The 25,932-nt window shown below is 44.0% G+C and overlaps 1 protein-coding gene across 1 annotated transcript in view; it reads right to left on the bottom strand.

The window, feature by feature from the left end:
- LPAR3 (lysophosphatidic acid receptor 3) overlaps positions 1 to 25,932 on the bottom strand; it is a 63,664-nt gene that overhangs the window by 12,119 nt on the left and 25,613 nt on the right. Inside the window, exon 2 of the mRNA XM_077450335.1 lies at positions 19,626 to 20,380. Within this exon, the coding sequence (XP_077306461.1) occupies positions 19,626 to 20,379 (754 nt within the window). The 5' untranslated portion in view covers position 20,380. The remainder of the gene's footprint in view (positions 1 to 19,625; positions 20,381 to 25,932) is intronic.

The following is a 25,932-nucleotide window of genomic DNA, read 5'->3' as shown; positions in this document are numbered from 1 at the left end:
TCAAAGTGGTCTGTAAGGGTTTACAACAACTTTAATGGGCCTCTCAGCAGGCATAATACTGTATAGTGCAGTGATGGTGAACCTTGGCACCCCAGATGTTTTGAAACTACATTTCCCATGATGCTCATGCACTCTGCAGTGTAGTTGAGCATCATGGGAAATGTAGTTCCAAAACATCTGGGGGCGTCAAGGTTTGCCACCACTGGTATATGGTATGTACAATTAGGTTTTGTTTTTTTTAACAGAAAAAAGAAAAAGTACATTTGCATTTTGGCAAACCAAAACATTGGGACAATTGTTTAAAGTGGAACTTCAGTAATCTTTTTCATCTTTGCATCTATTAAATCTTCTTCCCTTGTTGTTTTATCTTTGGATAGTAAAACATTTGTTTTCTGCCAGTTAAACACCTTATACAGCCCACCTCCTGTTTCTTGTTTGTAAAAAAAAATCCTAGGTTTATGGCATCATGCACAGCTCTCTCTCTAAGAGCCGGTTCACACAGCGGGCGATGCGAGGCGACACGACTCGCCTCGCTCTCGCAAGTCGCCCCCGTTCTGTACAATGGAACCGTTCTGAGAGGAGCGACTCGAGTCGCTCCGACTCAGAAAAAAGGTTCCTGTACTACTTTTGGGCGACCTCAGGGCGACTTGCATTGACTTCTATACAGAAGTCATTTGCAAGTCGCCGCTGAGGCCGCGGCAGGTCGCGGCGAGGCAAGTCGGAGTCGCCTCGCCTCGCCTGCAGTGTGAACCGGCCCTAACTCTCCTGAAAGTTTGCCAGGAAGGGGGGGGTGAATCATAAGAGGATCAACAAGAGCTGCAGAGCTGGAGGTGTGCCTGTGTGTTTGTGTAAATCCAGGAAGTGAACAGGCAACAGCTTCAGCTGCCTACCACAGTTATAATGGATGCAGCCAGACTCAGCGGAGGGAGATTGCTGCAGCATATTCGGCAAGTACAGAATCACAGTATATATAAAATAATATGCAAAGTGGTTGGAGGGAAGCTTCAGAATGGCAAAAATGTTTTTATTACAAATTATGTGACCAGACTGCAGTTCCTCTTTAAGTTTTTTTTTTTTAAAGTTATAGTTTCATTTCAATGGGAATATTTTGTGCATATATTTACTTTAAAGATGATGGAACCCCCCCCCCCAAAAAAAAACTATAAGACAAAGGCGTATACTAACTCATTATGAAATACCTTAGAATGAAGCCATCTCAGCATTGTCCGCACACCGCTGAGACGGCTGACATCTTCCCCGGTGTACGTTTTCCGGGTTCATGGTCTCTGGCGCTGTGACTGGCTGGAGCCGTGATGACGTCACTCCCGCGCATGCACGCGGGAGTCACAGGTTACGGCACAGGGCCCTGAACAAATGTCACAGGTGGTCATTCCTCCAGAGCACATGTGCCGATGATGTAAATCGACACAGTATATATTTCCTAAACTGTGAAAGTTTAGGAGATATTTATGGTACCTATAGGTAAGCCTTATTACATATATATATATATATATATATATATACAGTATCTCACAAAAGTGAGTACACACCTCACATCTTTGTAAATATTTTGTTATATCTTTCAATGTGACAATACTGAAAAAATGACGCTTTGCTACAATGTAAAGTAGTGAGTGTACAGCTTGTATAACAGTGTAAATTTGCTGTCCCCTCAAAATAACTCAACACACAGCCATTAATGTCTAAACCGCTGGCAACAAAAGTGAGTACACCCCTAAGTGAAAATGTCCAGATTGGGCCCAATTAGCCATTTTCCTTCTGCGGTGTCATGTGACTTGTTAGTGTTACAAGGTCTTAGGTGTGAATGGGGAGCAGGTGTGTTAAATTTGGTGTTATCGCTCTCACTCTCTCATACTGGTCACTGGAAGTGCAACATGAAACCTCATGCCAATGAACTCTCTGAGGATCTGAAAAAAAAAAAAAGAATTGTTGCTCTACATAAAGATGGCCTAGGCTATAAGAAGATTGCCAAGACCCTGAAACTGAGCAGCACCATGGTGGCCAAGACCATACAGCGCTTTAACAGGACAGGTTCCACTCAGAATCCAGAGGTTGTCTTTGGGAAATAGACGTATGAGTGCTGCAGAGGTTAAGCCTGGGTTCAGACTTGTGCGATCTTAGACATTGCATGTGATTCACACCAGCACCGCAGGTGCCAATCACATGCAATGTCTGATCAATGCGGGTTCAGCCATACAGTTGTAACAATAGAAATAATGCACTTCAATCACCCTGACACCATATCAACCATGGTACCATGATGAGTGAAGTGCCAATACCAGTCATTGCCTGCAAAGAATTGCTTACCCCTGCCGTGCGCAGCTTTTGGCTATTTTCGCCGCACTCGGCCGTTCTCGGCGGCTTTGGGAAAGTGGCTGAGTGCGGGCAAAAGCCGCTGAGAATGGCCGAGAGCTACCGTGCGCCGCTGAGATACACAGGACATCCGCTCTGTATCTCTGCGGCAACATTTTCAAAAGGCAAGCCTGCAAACGACACTGACAAGGCTGCAATGCAATACTATGGGAATAAGGTCTGGAGACTGGCTAGGCCACTCCAGAACCGTAATGGGCTTCTTCCTGAGCCACTCCTTTGTTGCCTTGGCTGTGTGTTTTGGATCATTGTCATGCTGGAAGACCCATCCAGGACCTATTTTTAATGCCCTGGCTAAAGGAAGTAGGTTCTCGCTCAAGATTTGACAGTACATGGTTCCCTCCATGATCCTTTTGATGTGGTGCAGTTTTCCTGTCTCCTTAACAGAAAAACACCCCAAAGCTTAATGTTTCCACCTACATGTTTGATGGTGGGGATGGTGTTCTTGGGGTCATAAGTAGCATTCCTCCTCCTCCAAATATGGAGAGTTGAGTTGATGACAAAGAGCTTGATTTTGGTCTCATCTGACCACAACACTTTCACCCAGTTCTTCTCTGAATCATTCAGATGTTCATTAGCAAACTTGAGACAGGCCTGTACATGTGCTTTCTTGAGCAGGGGAACCTTGCGGGCACTGCAGGATTTCAGTCCTTCACAGTGTAGTGTGTTACCAATTGTTTTCTTGGTGACTATGGTCCCAGCTACCTTGAGATCATTGACAAGATCTTCCTGTGTAATTCTGGGCTGATTCCTCACCGTTCTCATGATCATTGAAACTCCACAAGGTGAGATCTTGCATGAAGCCCCAGACCGAGGGAGATTGAGTTATTTTGTGTTTCTTCCACAGGGGCAACACAACTTTCAACACGACTTTTGGAGGCAACTTGGACACGACTTATCAACACAACTTGGGGCGACTTAAAACACGACTTTAAGTCGCCCCAGGCCAGGCGACTTTTGCCGTGGCCAATCAGAGCATGAGCTCTGAAGGGGGAACTCCACGCCAATTTAAAAAAAAAAACGGCGTGGGTTCCCCCTCCGAGAGCATACCAGGCCCTTAAGTCTGGTATGGATTTTAAGGGGAACCCCCTACGCTGAAAAAACGGCATGGGGGTCCCGCCCAGATCCATACCAGACCCCCATTATGATGTCACAGTCCCAGAGGATGCTGGGACTGTGACATCATAATGGGCGGGGACATCATCAGGTGATATATAAGTCGCCGCACGCCACGTGTCCTATTATAGTGATCGGAGACAGCGACGAGGCAACATCTCCAGAACAGAAGACGACGGCAGCTGCGACAAAAGACCGGGCCACCGCTTGTAAAAGAGCTAGAAGAAGGCGCGGTGGCCTGGCAAGAAGAACCAAAGAGGGGGACAAGACCCCCGAAGTCGGAAGAAGAGGGTGGCGGCAAAGAAGAAAGCCGGGCTCCTCCGCTAGTAAAAGAGCTAGCAGAAGCTAGCGAGTCTGGCAAGAAGACCCCCGAAGACGGAAGAAGACCCCTGGAGCTGTGCAATAATCTATTTTAACCCTTGTGTGTTGTGTTTTTTTTTTACATTGTTTTCACAGGTGAATGGGTAGGGGTACATTGTACCCCATACTCATTCACATAGGGTGGGGGGCCGGGATCCAGGGGCCCCCTTGTTAAAGGGGTGCTCACGGATTCCGATAAGCCCCCCGCCCGCAGACCCTGACAACTAACGGCCAGGGTTGTCAGGAAGAGGCCCTTGTCCTCATCAACATGGGGACAAGGTGCTTTGGGGTGGGGGGGCACGGCCCCCCTTCCCCAAGGCACCCCCCCATGTTGAGGGCAGGCGGCCTGGTACGGCTCAGGAGGGGGGGCGCTCGCTCGTCCCCACCCCCTTTCCTGGCCGGCCGGGTAGCATGCTTGGATAAGGGTCTGGTATGGATCTGGGGGGGACCCCCACGCCGTTTTTTCGGCGTAGGGGGTTCCCCTTAAAATCCATACCAGACCTAAGGGCCTGGTATGCTTTCGGAGGGGGAACCCACGCCAATTTTAAATAAATTTGACGTGGAGTTCCCTCTCGATAGCTGATAATTCTGAGAGTTGCCTACATATAGACGGAGATCCGACTTGGAGGCGACTTCCATTGAAATCAACGGGTACCAGTCGCCTACAAGTGGGATTGAAGTAGTACAGGAGCCTTTTCTGAAGTCGGAGCGACTTCAGTAGTGTGCATTAAGACGGCTCTCATTCACTTACATTGATTTCTACATGTAGAGCGACTTAAGGAGACTAGGGGCGTCCTGAAGGCGGATCTGAGTCGCCCCTGTGTGAACCGGCTCTTACGAGAATGCTCCTTATTTCAGCTCATTACCTGTATAGAAGACACCTGGGAGACAGAAATCTTGCTGATTGATGGAGGATCAAATACTTATTTCACGCATTAAAATGCAAATCAATTTTTAACTTTTTGAAATGCGTTTTTCTGCATATTTTTTGTTATTCTGTCTCTCACTGTTAAAGTAAACCTACCAATAAAATGACAGACTGATTATTTCTTTGTCATTGGGCAAATGTAAAAAATCAGCAGGGGATCAAATACTTTTTTCCCTCACTGTAGTGTATATATGGATTTTAAAACTTAAATACACAATCACTGTATTATGCAAATGAGGAAAAGTAAAATGACATTTGACTGGTATAAAATCTGATATAGTGTAATGTATACAGGAAATAACCTCAAGGTTGATTTGGCGGTGAGATATAGTTTTGGAGCCATACCAAACTCCCCCCGGCTTTTACATAGAAAATGCTGTTATTGTTAGAAGTTTCTGCTGCAAAGTCGTGCAGGTGTTGTGCCATATAGTGTCCGGCCATCATATAGCGTCCACCCCGTACTGTGCATGCGCAGTACGGGGCGGACGAAGCTTCGGAATATCTCCGAAGTTGAACGGCGCCTGCGCCGTGAGTGGAGGTGGTAGCCCCACCATCCAAGTGGACATAGGGTTGTGGATATTAGAGGGCCCCTCGCGGGGGAGCTTCGCTCGCCACACTTCGGGCTCGGCCTCGCTGCGCTCGGCTCTTTTATATTCCTACTCTATGTCCACTTGGATAGTGGGGATGGAACCTGGACTCACGGCGCAGGCGCCGTTCATCCTCGGTAATTTTCGGAATCTGTGTAGCTGTGTACTGCGCATGCGCAGTACACAGCGGACACTATCGGATGGGGGACCTTATATGACAAGACACAGGCACCATTTAGAGAACTCACAAAATCCTATAATCATTGGTGCTGTGAAATTGCTGCTGTGTAAAGTGCTTAAAAAATTATTAAAATATTAATACATTAATATACATGCCCTTTGGCAAGGGCCCCTGTGCTGCTATAAATTTCAAGTGCACCTTTTTCCTTATGAAAAAATAAATATGTGAAAATTCCTAAGTGTTACAAACCATTAATCAACATTTATAACTGGTACCAGTGATTGTACCAAAAAAACAGATGAAAAAATTAAATAAAAAACTGTAAAAATAATTTTTTTTTTTTTGGCAAATGCTTTATAATATGCAAAACAGTTCACAGTTTTGTTTCCAAGTGGTGACTTGTGCAAAATTACAAAGCAAATTCCCGGTGCGCTTTGGTGAAATGAAATTATATTGCACTCACCAGATCCTTACCCCCACTGGGGCAAAATCGCCTCCATAGTGTTAGCCCCTGTGCCGCTCTCTGGTGTCTCCCTGGGAATCTGGTTTGTCATCCACGGATAAAGCTCTCATTCATATGGTTCATAGAAAAAGAAGGAAGTCCATAGTGTAGTATGTCTTAATAATGTATTTATTAAAAGAAGAAAATTACTGACCTATCATAAATGGTGTGCTCGCAATACATAAAAACTCCCACCGCCGGCCGCTGCTGTTTACTATAGAGAGGTCACGTCCTTATGGCCACATCCTACCAGTTTCGTCATGCAGACGTCACCAGGAGCACAAGGAAAAAGGTGCACTTGAAATTTATAGCAGCACGGGGCCCTTGCCAAAGGGCATGTATATTAATGTATTAATATTTTAATAATTTTTTAAGCACTTTACACAGCAGCAATTTCACAGCACCAATGATTATAGGATTTTGTGAGTTGAAATATATAGGTGATTTAAAGGTATAGCGCCAATTCTACCCAATTTTCTTTTTACACTTCAATAGGCCCCATCTGACTGGGGGGGCATATTAAGTAGAGGCAACTCTTACTCATTATTATTTTGGCATCACTCCACTATTATTCCATAGCGCAATCTCACCCTTTCCTTTACCATTCAGAGAACACTTTGCATTTTTCCCATTACATACAAGGCAGTCACTGATTGGACACTTTGTTGATTATGAAGTCACTGCCTTTCCACCTCATCCAATCAGAGAACACTTTGCATTCACTGGAAAAATGTAAAGTGTGGCAAGCAGATGACCCCCCCTATGGTTACTATACAGAAGGGCAGCTGCTCAGCCTGGAACTTAGAAGACAACAAGGATGACCGTAGTAGTGGCAGCTACTACAAGTCTTATCCCCTTCAACAGGGATCTAGTTATGAATTATGCTGGACCAGTGTAACTATGCAAAAAAAAAAATGGAATTCAGCTTTAAGCCAATCAAACTGTGCTGCAGTGAATAGTGTTGTCACTTGTCAGTCTAATTTTATGGATTTTGCTTACTGGAGAGGAGAATATACATATGAAAGATCTAGTGTGCCAATGCTCTTTTACAATTCAATTACAGACGGGGTACTACTTAGCTGCAATGTAGACCGCAGAGAGATCTAGAGCAGTGTTTCTCAACTCCAGTCAAGGCGTGCCAACAGGTCATCTTTTCAGGCTCCTTCTGTACATAGATGATTTGATCGGTTTGGTTGCCTTAGTAAATACCACAGCCATTTCATCTAAGGGAAATCCTGAAAACATGACCTGTTGGGGGGCCTTGAGGACTGGAGTTGAGAAACGCTGATCTAGAGCCTGGCTGCGCTATCTAGTCAGGGGTTCTTAGATCACAAGACTAGCTGAACAGAGTCAAAATTCTAGTGTCAATATTGTTCAAATGTGAATATTTCACATGTACATTTTTAGTGGTCTGTCTGGAATTTGGATATGGGATAGCCAGGACCTGGGAAAATTCTGAAGGTTCTCCACTGGTGCGGTTACTAGCACTTAAATCACAATTGGGCTATGATAACATTGATGCATGAAATAATTTTTCCTTAAAGTTTAACTAAAGGCAAAACTTTTTTTTTTTTTGTTTTGGATAGAGTGTTATTAGAACCCCTGACTATTTTTATTGCTGTCTGTACCCCCGTTAAAGAGATTTGCCCTTTCTATAAGTCCTGTTTACCATTATCATTGAAAGTGAACGTAAAAGAAAATCCAAAATTGTGGGTTGTCCCCAGAAAAGTGTACGGTATATCTTCCAATGAAACGCTAGTTCTGGCAACCAGGATGTCTCCAAGGAATTCCCTTTATTTGCAGGGATTTTCACTCACTTCCTGTTTGGCTATGGGACAGGAAGTGAAGGGTATATTTCCCCAATGGGACAGAGATGGCGAAAAAAAATCTGACTGGGGTTCAAAAAACCCCCTTCCCCTATCCAAAATGAAAAAAAAAAGTTTTACATATAACTCTACTTTAAAGCAACCCCATCAACCCCACTGAGAAAATTGTAACCTCAGAGATTGCTACCTGTGTAAAAAAACATGTTATGTCTTTACATGCATGGGGCTGCCATTCAGAATGAATGGCAGCCCCATGCGTCTCTTAAGAGCACATTTTCACTGTGGGTTGTTAGCAGGTGCGGGAAACACGGCAATTCCCACACCTGCAGCCACACGCAGAGGTGTGAACCAAGTCTAATGCCATGTACACATGACCGGACTTTCCAGCAGACTAGGTCTGACGGAATCAGCCCGTCGTACAATCCGATGGGCTAATCCGATCGTTTTTCATTAAAAAAAAAATCAGACGGACCTAGAAATAGAACGTTTCAAATCTGTCCGACGCACTCCATTCCTATCGGGAAAACCGTTCGTGTGTATGCTGGTCCGACGGAACAAATACGACGCAAGGGCAGCTATTGGCTACTGGCTATTGAACTTCCTTTTTTAGTCCCGCCGTACGTCACCACATTCAAAACGAACGGACTTTCGAACAGACTTAGTCCGTTTGTGTGTGGGCAAGTCCGTTTGTTTGGAAAATCCATTGGAACTCCACCAAAAGTCCGCCGGGAAGATCGTCGGGTCGTGTGTACGTGGCACAAGGCTACTTTCATACTGAGGCGCTTTACAGGCGCTACAGCACAAAAAATAGCGCCTGTAAACCCGCCGGCAAATCGCTGATGCAGCGGCGCTTTGCAGGTGGTTTGAACCCTTTTTCGGCTGCTAGCGGGGGTTAAAGCCACCCCGCTAGTAGCCGAATAGCGCTGTTAAAATGACGGTAAATCGGCACTAGATATAGCACCATTTTATCGCCGGCGCCTGCCCACCCCAGTGTGAAAGTAGCCTAAAGAAGACTTCAGCAGAGGAATCCTCTTCATCAGAGCAGCATTCGGTGACACTGGCCATGGGAAAAGTACGTATTCTATTCTTTTACAGGTAACATGTTTTGAGATTTTATTTATTGCAGTCCCTTTAAATAAAGGCCAGCTCACATTTACTTCTTGTGTACTGCCTTAAAACATTTAAAAATTAGAAATAAAAATGTGTTTTAAATGAATACTAAAGATAACTATGGGCTAAATGCAGTGACCACAAGGAATTAGTAAGGTACGAAGAAAATACATTTATTTCCAGACCCAGAAAACATCCTGAGAAATTGCCAATCATTGACTCCGTCTGGTCTGCTCAATTAAGCTTTGGCACAGCAGTAAGTGTGTATTGCACAGTAATGTACTCTTATTATTATGACAGTTAGTAATAAAATTAAGCATTTCAGGCTGTTTTCGTAGCAGGATCTGCCAAACTGTGTAATTAAAATTAACATTTATGCAACTAAGAAAGAGCAGGATGTCTGAGAGCAGAATATGGGACTGTTCCTAGTATCATTTCAAAAAGATAAGTCAACTTTGCGGCATAAGCAAGTCAGGACAAAACAAGAATTGTATAATGTTTTATTGTAATAAGCCTGATTCATAATGTCCCTTCTGCTACTCCAAATGAAGGCCTTGTTGCCATGTGTGCATTGGTGGAAGTTAACATCTGTCAAGGGAAACCCCCCTCAACCATTGGGCTTGGAGGAAAAAAATTGGGACAAATGGCATATACAAATGTAATTGCCCCGCATTGTGCTGGTACCATCAGGGCAGCTGAAAGGGACATTCAACTGGTCCTGTTGTACTGGGCCCAGGCCTTATCAGCTAAACAGGGGGGCCCTAAGCGACTTTATTGTTCATTTTGGCCTAAATCAGGGATCTCAACCTAGTGGCCCTCCAGTTGTTGTAGAACTACAATTCCCGTGAGGCATTACAAGGCTGACAGTTACAAGCATAACTTTCTAGGCGGAAGCATGATGGAACCCCTGGCCTAAATGAATAAATTGATTTTACTAGACCACATCCCCACTCCTGCTTGCTTATCAGGGCTTAATTTACATTTCCCAGGGCCCATCAGATGGGGATTTATTCATTTTTGGCGTGTGGGGGGGGGGGGGGGGTGTAAAGTCAGTGCCACTGTTTTGCTGCACCCTAGGGGGTGGGTGGGGTCTAGGCAGGGTTGGGGAAGGCCTTGTCAGGAAGGCTGTACAGGGCCCCATAATTGCAAACGGTCGCCCTGGGTACCATGCTGACCTGAAGGTCTGTCCCTAGTTGGCAACCTATGGAGATCTAGAGCAGAGGTGACCAACTTAGTTTACATAGGGGGCCTCAAGTGCAGCCCCTGACATCACCAAAGGACCACACATAATATTCAGTGATTGTAATCCAAGAGTAGAAGGTCAGGACAGCATATACTTTATGTGATGGATCATATGAGATGGTCTACGATCATGCAAGACCAAACATGCTCTAGGAGTTCTTGGAAAACGGGGACATACTTTAGGAAACATTCATACATGATCACTACTGCTACACTCGATCCTTCCAGCACAAAGACCGGGTCCTGTGGCTCCTGCCCCCCCCCCCCAGCTGTCTTGTGTGGTGGACTGTTCCTGACATCATCACCCCCTGCTCTGGATAAGGGGGCATCAGGAACAGTCCACCGCTGGATCTTAGGGGAACGCCATTTGCAGGTGAAGCAGAGGAAGCTTTCTCCAATCCCCTAGACAACAACGAGCCGTTGACCCGTGCAGTGCAGGCACAGCGCCACTGCATGGGAAGATTTTTTTTTTTTACCCGGAGTTGAGCTTTAACTGGTTCAGATCTGCGCTATAGCCGAATAAGTGCCCATAAGGGCAGCCTATCAATGCCCACCAGTGCAACCTATCAGTGCCCACCAGTGCCGCCTCATCAGTGCATATCAATGAAGGAGAAAAATTACCTGTTTGCAAAATTTTATAACAAACTATGAAACGTTTTTATTTTTTCAAAATTTTCCATATTTTTTGGTTTGTTTAGCAAAAAATAAAAACCCCAGCTGTGATTAAATACCACTAAAAGACATCTCTATTTATGTGAAAAAAATGATAAAAATTTCATCTGGTTACAGTGTTGTATGACCGCGCAATTGTCATTCAAAGTGCGTCAGCGCTGAAAGCTGAAAATTGGTCTGGGCAGGAGGGGGGTTTAAGTGCCCAGTAAGCAAGTGGCTAAATACTGAAATCTCATCTAAAAGAAGTTTTCCTTCACTATCACCAAGGTAGGGAAAATACTGACTGCACAATAAGCATAAAAGGGCTGCATGTGGTCCCTGGACCACAGGTTGGCCACCAGGGATCTAGACTGAAACACAGCTTGACAAAAGCTGAAAAACTATGGGCTCTTCTGCATCCACCACCTATATTAACTAATCTTAAATCGGGTCCTGGACCGTGTCTTAGGTCAGGGGTGCCCAACCTTTTGAAGAGCAAGGGCCACTTAAGCAGCTTGGTAACCAGTTGTGGGCCACAATGAGCAGAGTGGGTGGATGACAGGTCTGTGTACACTCCGCATATGCAGAGCGGACACGGACATAGCCCACTCTACTCTATGGGCCCTCTAATCTGCCCATATGGAAGGGGACAGATCCCTTTCTGTTTTTTTTACTTTTTAGCGGATCGGATTGAAGGTATGCAGGTGTAAACGGACACAAGTCAGTTTACATTTGCCGTTCCATAGAGGTGAATGGAGGGTCTGATTGGGTCGGACCGATCATATGAAAGGGGCCTGAGGCTGCTTTCACACTGATGTGCTGTGGTCTACCCAGAGCAGTGCACCTCTGGCTTTTCTGTGGGTTAGCTGCACTTTGTCATAGAATTCTATTATATCCTGCAGGTGTTGCGCACTTTCTGGAAGCGCACCAAACCCATAGGTAATAACAGAGGACTATGGCTCAGTGCGGTTTGAAAGCAGCCTGGTAACCACTGCAGAACAGATATGCCCATATATACACTATAACTTCCAATGACATTGCCTTTAAAATCCCACCCTCTTGAGGTATTCCAATATTCTGTGATTATAGTATTAAACATACCTTTAATAACAGTCTTCAATTCGTGCTATACAGGAAGCATTGTCTTATGTGGCTCTGCTATGCAACCGATTGCTTCCTCTACCACTGGCTTCATTCACAACACTGATGCTCTGGCATGCCAGGTCAGGAACCCGTGATCTGGGCTTGCCGATTCCAACCAACCATCCCAGAGCAGGCAGTCGCGGGCCACATCAGAGGGCCCCGTGGGCCACATGTGGCCTCTGGGCAACTGGTTGGGCACCCCTGTCTTAGGTGTTGGCTTCACTGATGTTTTCTCCCCCAGGGGCATTGATTTATTTAAGGGATTCTATCGTTACATACGAGGATCATAGCGCCCCTTATTGCAGGATAGGACACTCTACTCCTTATGCACTATTCTATGGGCCCTCTTTGCCCTGTTATACAATTACATATCTGGGTTTGGTGACATCAATTTTGGAGCATTGTATAAATCTATCAAAGAGTCTCATCTGACTCATGGGCTTTTTTGCAATGTATTATTCAAATGATCCATGTAAGGCTGTCCGCTTGGGTTGAGAGACAAGTATAACTGGAGCCAGAAGGTGGTGCTAGAGTGGCTTCCCTGAAGAAGATCATTTTTTGTGTCAATCGAAACGCGTTGGAAAAATACGCTTTTTGTTGCTCTATTTTTGTACATAATGTATGGTGTATTGTGTTAAATATTTATGTATCATTTTTGTATGAATTTTGAAAAAATGGTTTGTTTTGTATCAAAAAATATATTGTTTTTATATAACTTCCAATGACATTGCCTTTAAAATCCCACCCTCTGGAGGTATTCCAATATTCTGTGATTATAGTATTAAACATACCTTTAATAACAGTCTTCAATTCGGGTATCGCCAGCTGTTGCTGTTCCAGGCAGTGCATTTGGTATCACTCCGCCTGTGACAGGAGGTGGCGCTATACAGGAAGCATCATCTTATGTGCCTATGCTATGCAACCGATTGCTTCCTCTACCGCTGGCTTCATTCACAACACTGATGCTCTGGGATGCCGGGTCGGGAACCCGTGATCTGGGCTTGGCAACCAACCATCCCAGAGCAGGAGGTCGCGGGCCACATCAGAGGGCTCCGCAGGCCACATGTGGCCCCTGGGCCACTGGTTGGGGATCCCTGTCATAGGTGTTGTTTTTTATTCTAAATTATAACCCAGCAAGATAAAGCAAATACACCTGTTATAGAAGTAATCTCCTGTGATGCTGTCCCTGCTGGGGACACGGGGTTAACCAAGTGTCCCCATGCGACTTGTCACCCCCTACAACCAATCTCCACTTTCCCTTCTTGTATTGTCTTCATGGTTAATATCTTTAATTTAATCAGAACAATAAAAAGGTACATCATTTTTCTGAAGTTACCCTTTAACTACTTCAGCTCTGAAAGGTTTACACCCCTTCTTGACAAGGCCATTTTTTTTTTTGCGATTCGCCACTGCGATATTTTAACTGACAAAATAGCTTTCTTTTGGTGGTATTTGATCACCTCTGCGTTTTTTGTTTTTTTTTGCGCTATATACAATAAAAGGCCAACAATTATGAGGGGAAAAAAACAATATTTTTTACTTTCTGTTATAATACATCCCCAATAAAAGTTTCAAAAGTGTCCGATCTATCCACCGCAATGTCATAGTCCCGCCACCATTACTAGTAAAAAAAAAAAAAATGCCATAAATCTATTACCTATTTTTGCTATAACTTTTGTACAAACCAATCAATATATGCTTATTGCGATTGTTTTTACCAAAAATATGTAGAAGAATACATGTCGGCCTAAACTTATGAAGAAATTAATTTTTTGGATAATTATTATAGCAAAAAGTAAGAAATATTGTTTTTTTTTTTTCAAAATGGTCTGTCATTTTTTGTTTATAACACAAAAAATAAAAACTGCAGAGGTGATCAAATACCACCAAATTAAGCTATATTTGTGAGGAAAAAGGGCATCAATTTTATTTGGGTACAACGTCGCACAACCGCGCAAGTGTCAATTAAATCTACGCAGTGCCGTATCATATAAAATGGTCCAGGAAGAGGGAAAATCCTTCCAGGGCTGAAGTGGTTAAGGACTGATTACTTTACTGTGGGGGGTGGCGGTGCTTTGACTGGGGGAATGTAAAGATCTGTATTCCTGCTTAGCCCTCGCATAGAATGGCAATCTGCCTTGTTTACATAGGCAGAGTGGCAGTCTGCCTTTCTCCTGAACGATCGGTGGGCCCCGGCGGGCATTGTGTCCACCGGACTTGCTGATTGGCTCCCGCTGAATCCAATCACAGCCGGAGTGGGTTGCTGGCGGTGCGCGCATGCCCCAGACCCAGGAAGTTGCAGATCACTGGTACAGAGCATCCTCCCTGCCGCCAGTGCTGAGGCAAGGTCATCCAGTGCCCAGGGCAAAGATACCAAACCCCCCCCCCCTCCCACCGCGCTTCTCTTAGAGTTAGGGTCATGGAGCCCCCATCCCTACAAAAAAAAGCATTGTGCCCAGGGCAGCCGTCCCTCCTGCCCTCCCCTTGTCCCAGCCCTGCCTTCCGCAGTATATCTATGGTGGGCAGTCGTTAAGCAGATAAAGGTTATCATATTCTGTTTTAAACAAAGGGGCCACAGCCATAATTTTCCACACTTCCGTTTCTGGGCTTTCTTTATTATCACAAGTGATCTGAGGGTTATGATGTGGGTTGAATTGGAACGTTTTTTTTGTGGGGTTGTACAATCTCATGTGCATTTGGTTCATCTTAACTGTGTTCTGATCCAATACTGACTGGTATGCATTCAGCTCAGCAGCAAGAATAGAAACCCTAAAAAAGGGAGGTTCATGTAATCTGTAATCACATGTTGGGCGCAACTTACATTTTTTTTTTTACAAAACCTGATCATTCAATTGATCTATTACAGTGGTGCAGCAATTTCTTCTCCAACCCAAGTCTTTAAAAATAAGTCATAAATGACAGATCCCATGTTTCTATACTCACAGGGTCATTATAAAGAGGATCTCTCTTTCTATAATATATAAATGTTTCCAAATCAGCGATAGAAAATAACTTTTTTTTTAAACGAATTTTTTTTTTTGATTACTTGTTGTAAGAGCAGAGCAAAGCAATGAAGTAAATCAACTCTCAGCTGTGTGATGGATGAAGAGCCCGTCTGCTACACCCCAACCTCAGCTCACTAGCAATGATGTAATTCTTGCTTCTGCAGAACAGCCAAGATTTCTGAATCACACAGCCTTCTTGTGTCATATACATTAAGGGTGTGAATGTGGTTCAGGAGAGCAGTATTTTCAATATGAAGCTAAGATCAAGAACATGGGAGGTGTGACCTCTAACTATCAGGAGCAAAGTTCAAAACTAATCTTAGGGCGGACATACACAGTGCAAATTTCATTCCTGCAGCCACCGAGTTGCAGGAAAGAAATTTGCACAATTCCTCCATCAAGACAGTGTTGACAGGGGAATACCACCTGCCAAGCCATTGTCCTCTCCCTGCAGGGGGGGGGATAGGGGCAAGGGAAGTGGTCCCCGCCGGGAAAAGACAGTGATTATCGCTAGCGGCTATAGCAGCCACTTGCAATAATCCGAAGTGAATATGGCAGACTGGTTGTATCAATCAAAATTGATCAATCAAACAACTTGGTACATTCAGCCTGCCCATAAATTGTTTGAATCTCAGCTGGTTCCTGCTGTTCTGGCCGAGATTCGAACTGTGCACGGTAGGCCTTAAAAAATATTTTAACCAAACAGTTGATGCTCGGAGTGGACTTCCAGCAGAGGTAGTTGGTCAGTCAATGGAATAAGAACAAAACAAAAAACAAAAAGAAACACACAAAAAATTGGACAAAGTTGATGGACCACTTGGTCTTTACTTTGCCATCACTCTTCTGTGTTTCTTTATAGTCACGGCCTCTGCTGTCACTTCTACTATACAGATTAATCACCCCGATTGAAAACATTTCAACAGTGATATATCTGAGCTCCTTTAAGTGTCTCTACAGCCCAAGCTGTCGTTTACATTTTCCATAGAGCCAATAATAGTGGAGGGGGGAATAGGAAAGAGAAATGGGGGGGGGGGGTAGGTGTTTTGCAGTTTGTGGCCTTGTTAATGGCTCACTCTTCTTATCCTGAGTGATACATTAAATTAAATGCTCTCTACAGGGGAAGAAAATCCCTCTTAGACAATTATCATAAAAGCAGGTGTCCCTATTGTAAAATATTCCCTTAAGCTAGCTGTACACTGTTAGAACTTGAACCAAATCATAGGATCCCACTGACATTCTCATTCTATCAGTGGGTGGCCCTTCTGGCTTGACAAAAGTTGATTGCTCAATTCATTTTTGGTTTAGGAGCCGGGGGTGAATATTGACAGCCAAACTACGGCTGCCACTAATCAGTAGAAGGCACTGTTTGGGTATTCTGTCAGAATACAATAGAAGGAATTTGTGAATTGACACCATTTGTATGGATTGAGAAATGGGTTAGATAACTTTAATATGAGCAAAAGTACCCACAAATCACTCTGTTGCTGGGTGGCGTTCAGACACGTACTACTATGTAAGTAGTTTATATCAGAAAGCCGATTATATTTTACATTAGAGTGGTTTTGAATTCTCTCCATTAAGGTTAAAGACTTTCTGTGTGCAGCACCCCCAACCCCCTTATACTTACCTGAGCCCAATCTTGATCCAGCGTTGTGCACAAGAGCAGCTGCTCTCCAGACTCTCTCCTTCCTCATTGGGCTTTGGCTCCCACTGCTGTCAATCACAGCCAGTGAGGAGGGAGCAGGGGTGGGGCTGAACCCTGTTCTGTGCATTAATGAACACACAGAGCGGGGCTTAAGAGTGAGCCTGCATGAGTGCCTCCATAGATGTGTGTGTTTATTTGCCTTTTAAGGAGAAAAGAGCTAGCAAATCAATAGAATCACATAACCATATTTATCAGTATATACAGAGCATCTGTTCTTACACTTATGTTTCATATTGATGATAGGTTCTTACACACCATCTACAATTTTGTCTAATGTGCTTGGCCAACAAGTCCTATACAATCCAACCAACCATCCCATAATGATCATCATGGGGCCACAATTATCTTCTGTGTGCTGTAGATGTATTATTTGGCTATAAAAATATATCATATGACCATACATCAATAAAAAGAGGGACTTAAAAGCTATATATCTACAAATGTGTGTACCAATTATACAAATACACACTACAGATATAAGAACATTCCTTACTAGAAGATTTTAAATAATCATCTATGAAAGATTATACTTTAACCGTTCAACAGTCTGCGGATTGATCAAAGATGATCCCAAATTGGAAATGGATCTACCAAGTATCCCGCACTCGGCCCCTATCAGTGGCCTCCTTAAAAAAAGCATGGAAGGGATTTCAGAAGGCGATATGGATTGAGGGCCCACTGCCTTTCACTCCACTGTGGAACAACCCTTGATACCCAGAACTTCGGGAAATACAGGGGTCTTCCCATGGAGAGAAAATGGGATCTGGTTCTTCTCACAGTTATACGAAGGGACAATATTGAAAAACTATGAACAGATATGCAGGGAGTTTCACTTAACCCCAAGGGGCTTCTACAAATACCACCAACTTAGACATGCCCTGCGGGCGCAGCAGTAGACCCAGCCCTTAACAGTGTCATTGTCTCCTCTGTTGATGGAAGTCCTCCGGGCTGAGACCTGGAAGGGACTTATAAATAGGATATATGCAGTGCTGTTGTCGTCCATCCAGGATCATGCCTCTCTCAAGTGTAGGAGTATGTGGGTAGAAGATATCGGAGACATAGATGGTGATCAGTGGGACGTGGCCCTGGAGACAATACCTGCGGTATATGTTTCAGCATCTCGTAAACTGTCACAATTAATTATCCTACATGGAGCCTACAGAACGCCAAAACAACTCCACAGTTGAGGAATTAGAGACTCCCCCTGTGTCCAAAATGTAAAGTCCATCACGGGAGTTTATACATTTGCTCTGGAGGTGCACGGATCTCCACCGGTAATGGGCGGAGGTGTCTCAATGCATATCCAGACGAGCTCAAGTTCCTGTTCCCCTGAACCCCCTGGTGTACTTGCTCAGGGCAATTGACGAGATAAGGTACCCAAAAGGGCATGTATTATATGATCACTAGACTGATGTACCTGACCAGGAAACTTATAGCACGGTATTGGATGGCATCTGCGGTCCTCACAAGGAAACAGTGGATTGCATATGTCAATTCTTTGCTCCTTAGAGAGAGGTTGGCCTACAGCCGCAGCAAGGCTGTGGGAAAATTTGATCTTATCTGGCAACCATGGTTGGACGACCCTAGCCTAGCTCCACCACAGAAAGTGCTGCTTAGACCCTCCCTTCTTTTCTCATCTTTGGGGATGGAAAGGGTATAAGCCCTTGTACACACGGTCGGAGATTCCGACAACCAAATCCGTCGGATTTTGTCCGACGGATTTTGTCCGAAACTGTTGCATACACACGGTCGGACAAAGTTGTCGGAAAATCCGATGTGATGACGTTATTTCGTTATGACGGGACTATGTTCACGCTAGTAGCCAATAGCTTTGGTGTAGGAATTTGATCTGAGCATGCATGGCACTTTGTCCGATCGGAATTCTCTACACATGATCGGAGTATGTCCGATCGGAGCATTTTGTCGGAAAATTTTACCAACGAGTTGGAAAACTTTGTCCGTCGGAGTATCCGATGTAGACCACACATAGTCGGAATATCCGACAAACCGGTCCGATCGGACACATTCCGTCGGAATCTCCGACCGTGTGTACAAGGGCTAAGAAGTTTATCATCTGCACCATTCTCTGTTGCTCAGACACTATGTATACCTCCAAAGACATATACTGTATGTATTGTTTTTCTTTGGCTTTCTACTGCAACGATTGTATGTATCATATGAGCAATTTATCAATAAACATATTTTGATTAAAAAAAGATGATCCCAGACGATCCATGATACGAACAGAGGAAACATTACGAGACAGAGGAGAAGATACAATATGTGATAGAGCAGTGATGGCGAACCTTGGCACCCCAGATGTTTTGAAACTACATTTCCCATGATGCTCCTGCACTCTGCAGTGTAGATGAGCATCATGGGAAATGTAGTTCCAAAACATCTGGGGTGCCAAGGTTCGCCATCACTGTGATAGAGGAAACGATACAGACAGAGAAGCTATAGTTGCTGGATAAGAAAGCTACCAAAGTATATACTGAATATAAATCACAATATATAATCCAATTTTATATATACAGCCCACCATTTCCATCATCTCCAAAAAAAAAGTTTACCCAATAAATGGACCCAAGAAGCACCACTCAGCTTTCCTCAAGTAGAGTAGGACAAGAAATTCTTATAAAACAGGTTGAGGAGTCAGAGCTCCACCTACATTCCCCACCATGTATGTAACAACCACCAATAGAGGGGCTGCAAGGAAAGTCACATGCTTAGTTGACCAGATTTTGGAAAAACTTTCACATGCAGTGCCTGTTTCGGTGGGTTGTGGTATGAGAAAACACCCCTCCCCAAGCAGTGTTTTCCTTGAACATTCTACGTTCTGCCTGGTATAACAGTAGACCCTTCCACACTTTCTTACCTAATACAGTCATGACGGTCTTCATCAACTTAATTGGAGTCCGTCTTCGGCTGATTGAGCCAGTGGTATGTGAAGACAAGACATTGGTCTTCCTCTGCACATACATGTAAATCCTCAAGTAGACCACCACCATGATTAGAAAAACTAACAAATTAGAGACAGTCCAAAAAGTAAGATAACTCCGGCTGTAAAGGGGTGCAAGGGAGGAGCATGTGGTGATATCACAAATACAGTTCCAGCCCAACGTGGGCACAGCACCCATAAAAATAGCAATACCCCAGATAAGCAGAATGAGGCAGGTCACCCTCCTTTTGGTGAGGTTGGTATGGATTCTCATTCGTACAATAGATATGTGCCTCTCAACGGCAATGACCAGGAGATTGGCCAGCGATGCAGTCATGCTAGTATCCAAGAGGCCCTGCCGCAGGAACCATCGATGAACAGTGAGTGTTTTGGACACTGGTCCCGTGTGAAACATCATGAAAATATAGGCAATCCCGGAGAATAAGTCCGCAGCTGCTAAGTTGGCCAATAAATAATAGAACGGGTAATGGAACCTTTTGTTTATCACGACGGCTGCGATCACTAACAAATTTGACAGAAATATGAACAAACTGCAGAAAGCACCAAAACAAAACAACATAATTAGCTTGGTCTCGGTCCAATCATCCTCCGTTTGAGATTTGCTCTGATTGTAAAAAAAGTCCATCCGCTTATCGTAATGACAGGCGTTCATTCTGAAAGGAGCTCTCATCCTGAAGGTGAAAAAGAAAACAGGAGGTTACATTTTTTGCAATATCTATGTCCTTATTTATTAAAAAGTGAAAACAAGCGGTGTTCACCACATGTAAACAGTGACATTATTTTTTTAATTCACAGATTTTAAGGGCTCATGCACACAACCATCTGGGGTCACACAACATAAAGATGTATTTCCTAGCCGAAAAGTCACATCATTGCTCCAGACCGGCTTCCTGGCAGTGGCAACAAAGAAAACTGCTTGCATTGCATGTGTTGAAATGGTCATACTAGTCTTCTTCATAGCTATGGTTGCCACCTTTTCTTCAAGTCAAACCCTAGAAGTGCACAGCAATTTTTTCCTATAGTATAAACTATACAAATATTTTGCTATTAAATAACATTTCTAATGAAATTAAGTTAATAACAAGAGTTCCCCCTTTACATCTGAACTCGCAGGGTTCCCTTTCACTGTAAGGGGGGGACTTTGCAGACTCTGATGTAAGGGAGAACTCTGGGGACTCTAATATAAGGGATGCTCTGGGAACCCTGATCTAAGGGGGTACACTAAGAACTCTGATGTACAGAGAGGACTCTGATTGAAGGGGGAACACTGTGGCCTCTGGTGTAGAGGGGAACTCCAATGTAAGGGGTGCTCTGAGAACCCTGATTTACCTTAGTGCACTCACTCAGAGGCAGGAGAGAGAAGGGGGGAAGACTTCAGTCACAGACAGGGATGGATGGTGAGCTCACTCACCCCTTGTCAGTCAGGACCTCTTATCCAGATGTAGCTGAGTCTGTTGGACTTAAAATTTCCAGCCTGCCCTTTCCTTTTCTGAGGCACAGCACTTGGGATTTGAGTGTGGGCAGACACAGAGGGGGGGGGGGGGGGGGTTGGGCGAGGTGCAGATCAAGCCCTCTCTCCTCTCCCGTCTGTGTTTGTGTGTGTTTGGGGGATAAAGTTAGTGCTGATTTTGGGCAGTCTGAAAGAGTGTAACAGACACTCTCAGCTTAGACAACTGCAGCAAGCAACCCTGCTGGGAGGCCATATTCCAGTATGAATAATGTGTCCGGGTTTCAGGCAGTCTGAAACCCAGACACATGATTCCAAACCCGAACTGTCCGGGTGAATCCTGGACAGGTGGAAACCCTATTCATAGCCCTACATGATGGGATGACAACACAATAGCGCATTTAGGACACAGTTGTCCCTCCAACAAACAGGAACAAGGACATTTTTGCAGGATTAATATGCTAATGCCAACTTGCATGATGGCTGGTCCTCTCCAAAGAAGTCAGTGACCCTACCCTTTGTCCCATTTAGGTCTCTTGACAGGGCTGGACTGGGACAGAAATTTGGCCCTGGACTTCATAGAGACCGGCCCACTTACATTTTGAGTGTCCCATCATCATTCCCTTGCATCAGAGTGTCCCATCACCAGCCCCCTTGCATCAGAGTGGCCCACTGAGCCATCGGCCCACCGGGAAACTCCCAGTAGTCCCAATGGCCAGTACATGCTTGTCTCTTGAACTTCCACACCCCCTTGACCTTAGCTAATCTTGAACCTTGAATTCTTTAATTTGGGCAGTCTAGAGGGAGGGCAACTATCCGGAGCCTTCCCATTTAAGGAGGTTTTAGGAGGCCAGGTCTCCCTTTCTTAAAGTAGAACTATAGCGAACTAAGCGAGGGTTATTACCCCTCTCAGTTTATTTTTTGTCATATGTGTCCCATTGGGGAGATTTCCCCTCAGTTCCTGTCCCATAGATAGAACAGGAAGTGAGAAAATCTCTGCACATTAAAGGATTTCCTTGGGGACCCACGGATCACCAGAACCAGTATCCCCATTGGAAAATGTTCCATTCTATTACTTTTCTGGGGACAACACAAAATGTGTTTTTTTTTTTTTTCATTATCACTTTTGATGATCATGGTAAACAGGATAAATAGAGAGGGTGAATCCCCCTAACAGGGGCAGGGACAGCAATGGAAACAGGTGTCCTAATCTATCTCCTGTCTATCCAAAACTAAAAAAAAAAAAAAAAAAAAGTTTGCCTTTAGCTATTCTTTAACCACTTCAACCTCAAAAGATTTGACCCCTTAATGACCAGGCTTTTTTTAATTTATTTTTTTGAGATAGGGCACTGCATCGATTTTAGCTGACAATTGTACAGTCGTGCGACGTTGTACCCAAACAAAATTGATGCCCTTTATAGACCTCTCTTTTGGTGGTATTTGATCACCTCTGCAGGTTTTATTTTTTGAGCTATAAACAAAAAAAAAGCGACAATTTGGGAAAAAAAACTATATTTTTTACTTTTTGCTATAATAAATATCACAAATAAATAAATATATATATATATATATATATATATATATATATATATTCCTCAGTTTAGGCTGATATGTATCCTTCTACATATTGTTGTTAAAAAAAAATCGCAATGAGTGTATCTTGATTGGTTTGCGCAAAAGTTATAGCATCTACAAAATAGGGGATAGATATATGGCATTTTTATCTTTTTTTTTTACTAGTAATGGCAGCGATCAGCCAAGTCTACCCTAACGCTAAAATCCCTGCATCTACAGACATCCACGATCTAACACTAATATATATCTAGCCCTGTAAAAAAGAAATCAGTATATATACCTTTTTTGAAGCCGATGACTGGGGTGTGACATCACCCATAGACTTATTATGGGGCTTCTCTTGTTGGCTGCCTCCTCTGCACCCACCTCCACAGCTCAGCTTGGCATCGGGTCGGATCGGCTTCAAAAAAGGTATGTGTAATGATTTCTCCTTTACAGGGCTAGATTGGTTAGTGTTAGATCGTGGATGTCTGTAGTTGCAGGGATTTCAGTGTTAGGATGGACTTCTACTTTAAGATCAAGGGGCCTTCAGCAACTAGGGATTGCACCATGGTAGGAGTGTTGTCAGTCCTCTATAGGAACTTAGGATCTCACTAGATTTCCAACAGGGTCAACAGATATTTTTCTGTATTAACAGCATTTTAAAAAGAAAAATACTTGTGTGAATGTGTTTGTATCGCAGAGATACACTATATTGCCAAAAGTATTGGGATGCCTAGTTGGCCCACCCTTTGCAGCTATAACAGCTTCAACTCTTCTGGGAAGGCCGTTCACAAGGTTTAGGAGCGTGTCTATGGGAATGTTTGACCATTCTTCCAGAAGCGCATTTGTGAGGTCAGGCACTGATGTTGGACGAGAAGGCCTGGCTCGCAGTCTCTGCTATAATACATCCCAAAGCTGTTCTATTGGGTTGAGGTCAGGACTAGGCTAGTCAAGTTCCTCCACCTCAAACTCACTCATCCATGTCTTTATGGACCTTGCTTTGTGCACTGGTGCGCAGTGATGTTGGAACAGGAAGGGACCATCCCCAAACTGTTCCCCACAAACTTGGGAGCATGAAATTGTCCAAAATGTCTTGGTATGCTGACGCCTTAAGAGTTCCCTTCACTGGAACTAAGGGGCCAAGCCCAACCCCTGAAAAACAACCCCACACCATAACCCCCCCTCCAGCAAATGATTTGGACCAATGTGGCAAATTTGGTGAAATGTGGTAAAGTCCCAAACTTGCAGTAAATACCAGCCCACCTGCCTGCCTTGAAAAGTGTACCCAGAGCAAGGGTTTTGGGTTAGCTTGTGACAGTGTCTCATATATACTTGCTAAATGTTGCACCTGGCAACCTTCTCCCTTGTAGGTCCTGGTGGTGTAGAGCTACTCATACTGTCCCTTTGAATCCTGCTGCCTTGGATAAGACTGCTGTCCTGGCCTCCTGCTGAACAGATCTTCCCATGCTAGACAAGGTGTCTCCTGGATGAGACTGAAGGGTGGTAAATGTCCTTCTCTTCAGCTTCTCTCCTTCTTCAGCGCCAACCCTAAGGTCCACCCCCAGGCCCCACCAACCTCAGCACTCCATCTTCCACCCGACAAAACCCCCCCACTGGCCAGGCTTCTCACTATTCATAGGCTGGTCTTACTGCCCTGCCAGGCCTCCTGCCTGGGGATTGGTCAAAACTCCCATCAATATCCAAACCCTGCCTCCTTATCGCCATCTTATTTCTAGAAGTTTCCATGGACCTCCAGAACCAGGGGGAGGCGACAGAAGTCTGGTTTGCAGAGCCTTCCAGTCTGACCTTAAAGGTGTTGTAAATGCAGCAGTTTTTTTATCTTAATACATTCTATGCATTAAGATAAAAAGCCTTGAGTGTGCAGCAGCCCCCCTCAGCCCCCCTAATACTTACCTAAGGTCCCTCTCTGTCCAGCGATCCCTAATACTTACCTATCTGTCCAGCGATGTCCATGAGTGTTTCAGCCATCCGAGATCCTCCTGAGACACAGCAGCAACGCCATTGGCTCCCGCTGCTGTCAATCAAAACCAGCTAGCAGATTATGGGAGAGGGGCCGGGTCAGGACTTTGTGTCTGAATGGACACAGGGAGTTGTGACTGGGCTCCAGTGCCCACATAGCAAGTTGCCTGCTGTGGGGGCACGGAACAGGAGGGAGGGGCCAGGAGAAGAGAAGAGGGACCCGAGAAGAGAAGGATCAGGGGCTGCTCTGAGCAAATGCATTGCAACAGGGCAGGTAAGCAAAACATGTTTTTATTTTTATAGGGAGAAAAATTTGACTTTACAATCATTTTAAGCTGAACCCACAGCAAATTCAGATTCAGAATTCGTATGCATAAAAATTCGTATTTCGGATTCGTACGAATGTATGAATTTTTGGAAATTCATACGAATTTTTGATTCGTACAAAACGAATCGCACATGTCTAGCAAGCAGGGCTTTATGGCATTTTAGATGGATGTTATCAATGAAAAGGATAGCTATACCTGTGCAGTTATTGGAGCCTATTTTCTTTTTTTTTTCTTTTTCCTGTTTGTCACTTTCTGCGGCCTATTGGGGTTTTTGGCGCATATTTTCTTGTGGCTTTGATAGGCTCATATTCATTCTATATTTTAAGGACTTGGTCCCGGTTGTTGAACCTCTCCCCCACATTTGAGCCCATTCCCCTGGTACGGCTCCTGATTGGCACTGCTTTTTCTTGGGTACCAATATACCATTAGTGAGTCATTTATCAGTCATATGTTAGGTTTTTGTGTTTTTTTTTTGCTTGTGATAATAATGTTTAACTTTGTTGTTACCTGCGTGATATCTCCTAAAGAAGCTAAAATCGCAAATTACTGCAAGACTTTCCAGTCCCGTCAATTAAGAGATTTATGTATGATATGAGTTACTATGTATGGTTATACACAGTTGACAACACAACACTAATAGTTGGTAGTGTCTGGTATATTTTCTTTTGAAAATGCACTTCTTCCATTGTTATGGTTTCTAAACTTTTGTATGCAATAAAATGTAAACCATAAAATGTAAACCTTTTTAACATAACTAATGTCTGTTTATTCCTAAAATGGTTTAGCAACATTAAAGTCCCACATTTTACACCTACTCACCCATTCCACATCCACTTACTGTATGTTCTACTTCAGAAATGTCAATTTCGTTATCAGAAAATCTATAATACTTTAACAAATAATGTATTCA

Source organism: Lithobates pipiens, unplaced genomic scaffold (genome assembly GCF_037356315.1).
Source record: "Lithobates pipiens isolate NorthernLeopardFrog02 unplaced genomic scaffold, aLitPip1_a1.2 Scaffold_23, whole genome shotgun sequence".
Classification (NCBI taxonomy): domain Eukaryota; kingdom Metazoa; phylum Chordata; class Amphibia; order Anura; family Ranidae; genus Lithobates; species Lithobates pipiens.
Note: the sequence above shows the minus strand (reverse complement) of the source record. Positions and strands in the feature narration are given on the sequence as shown.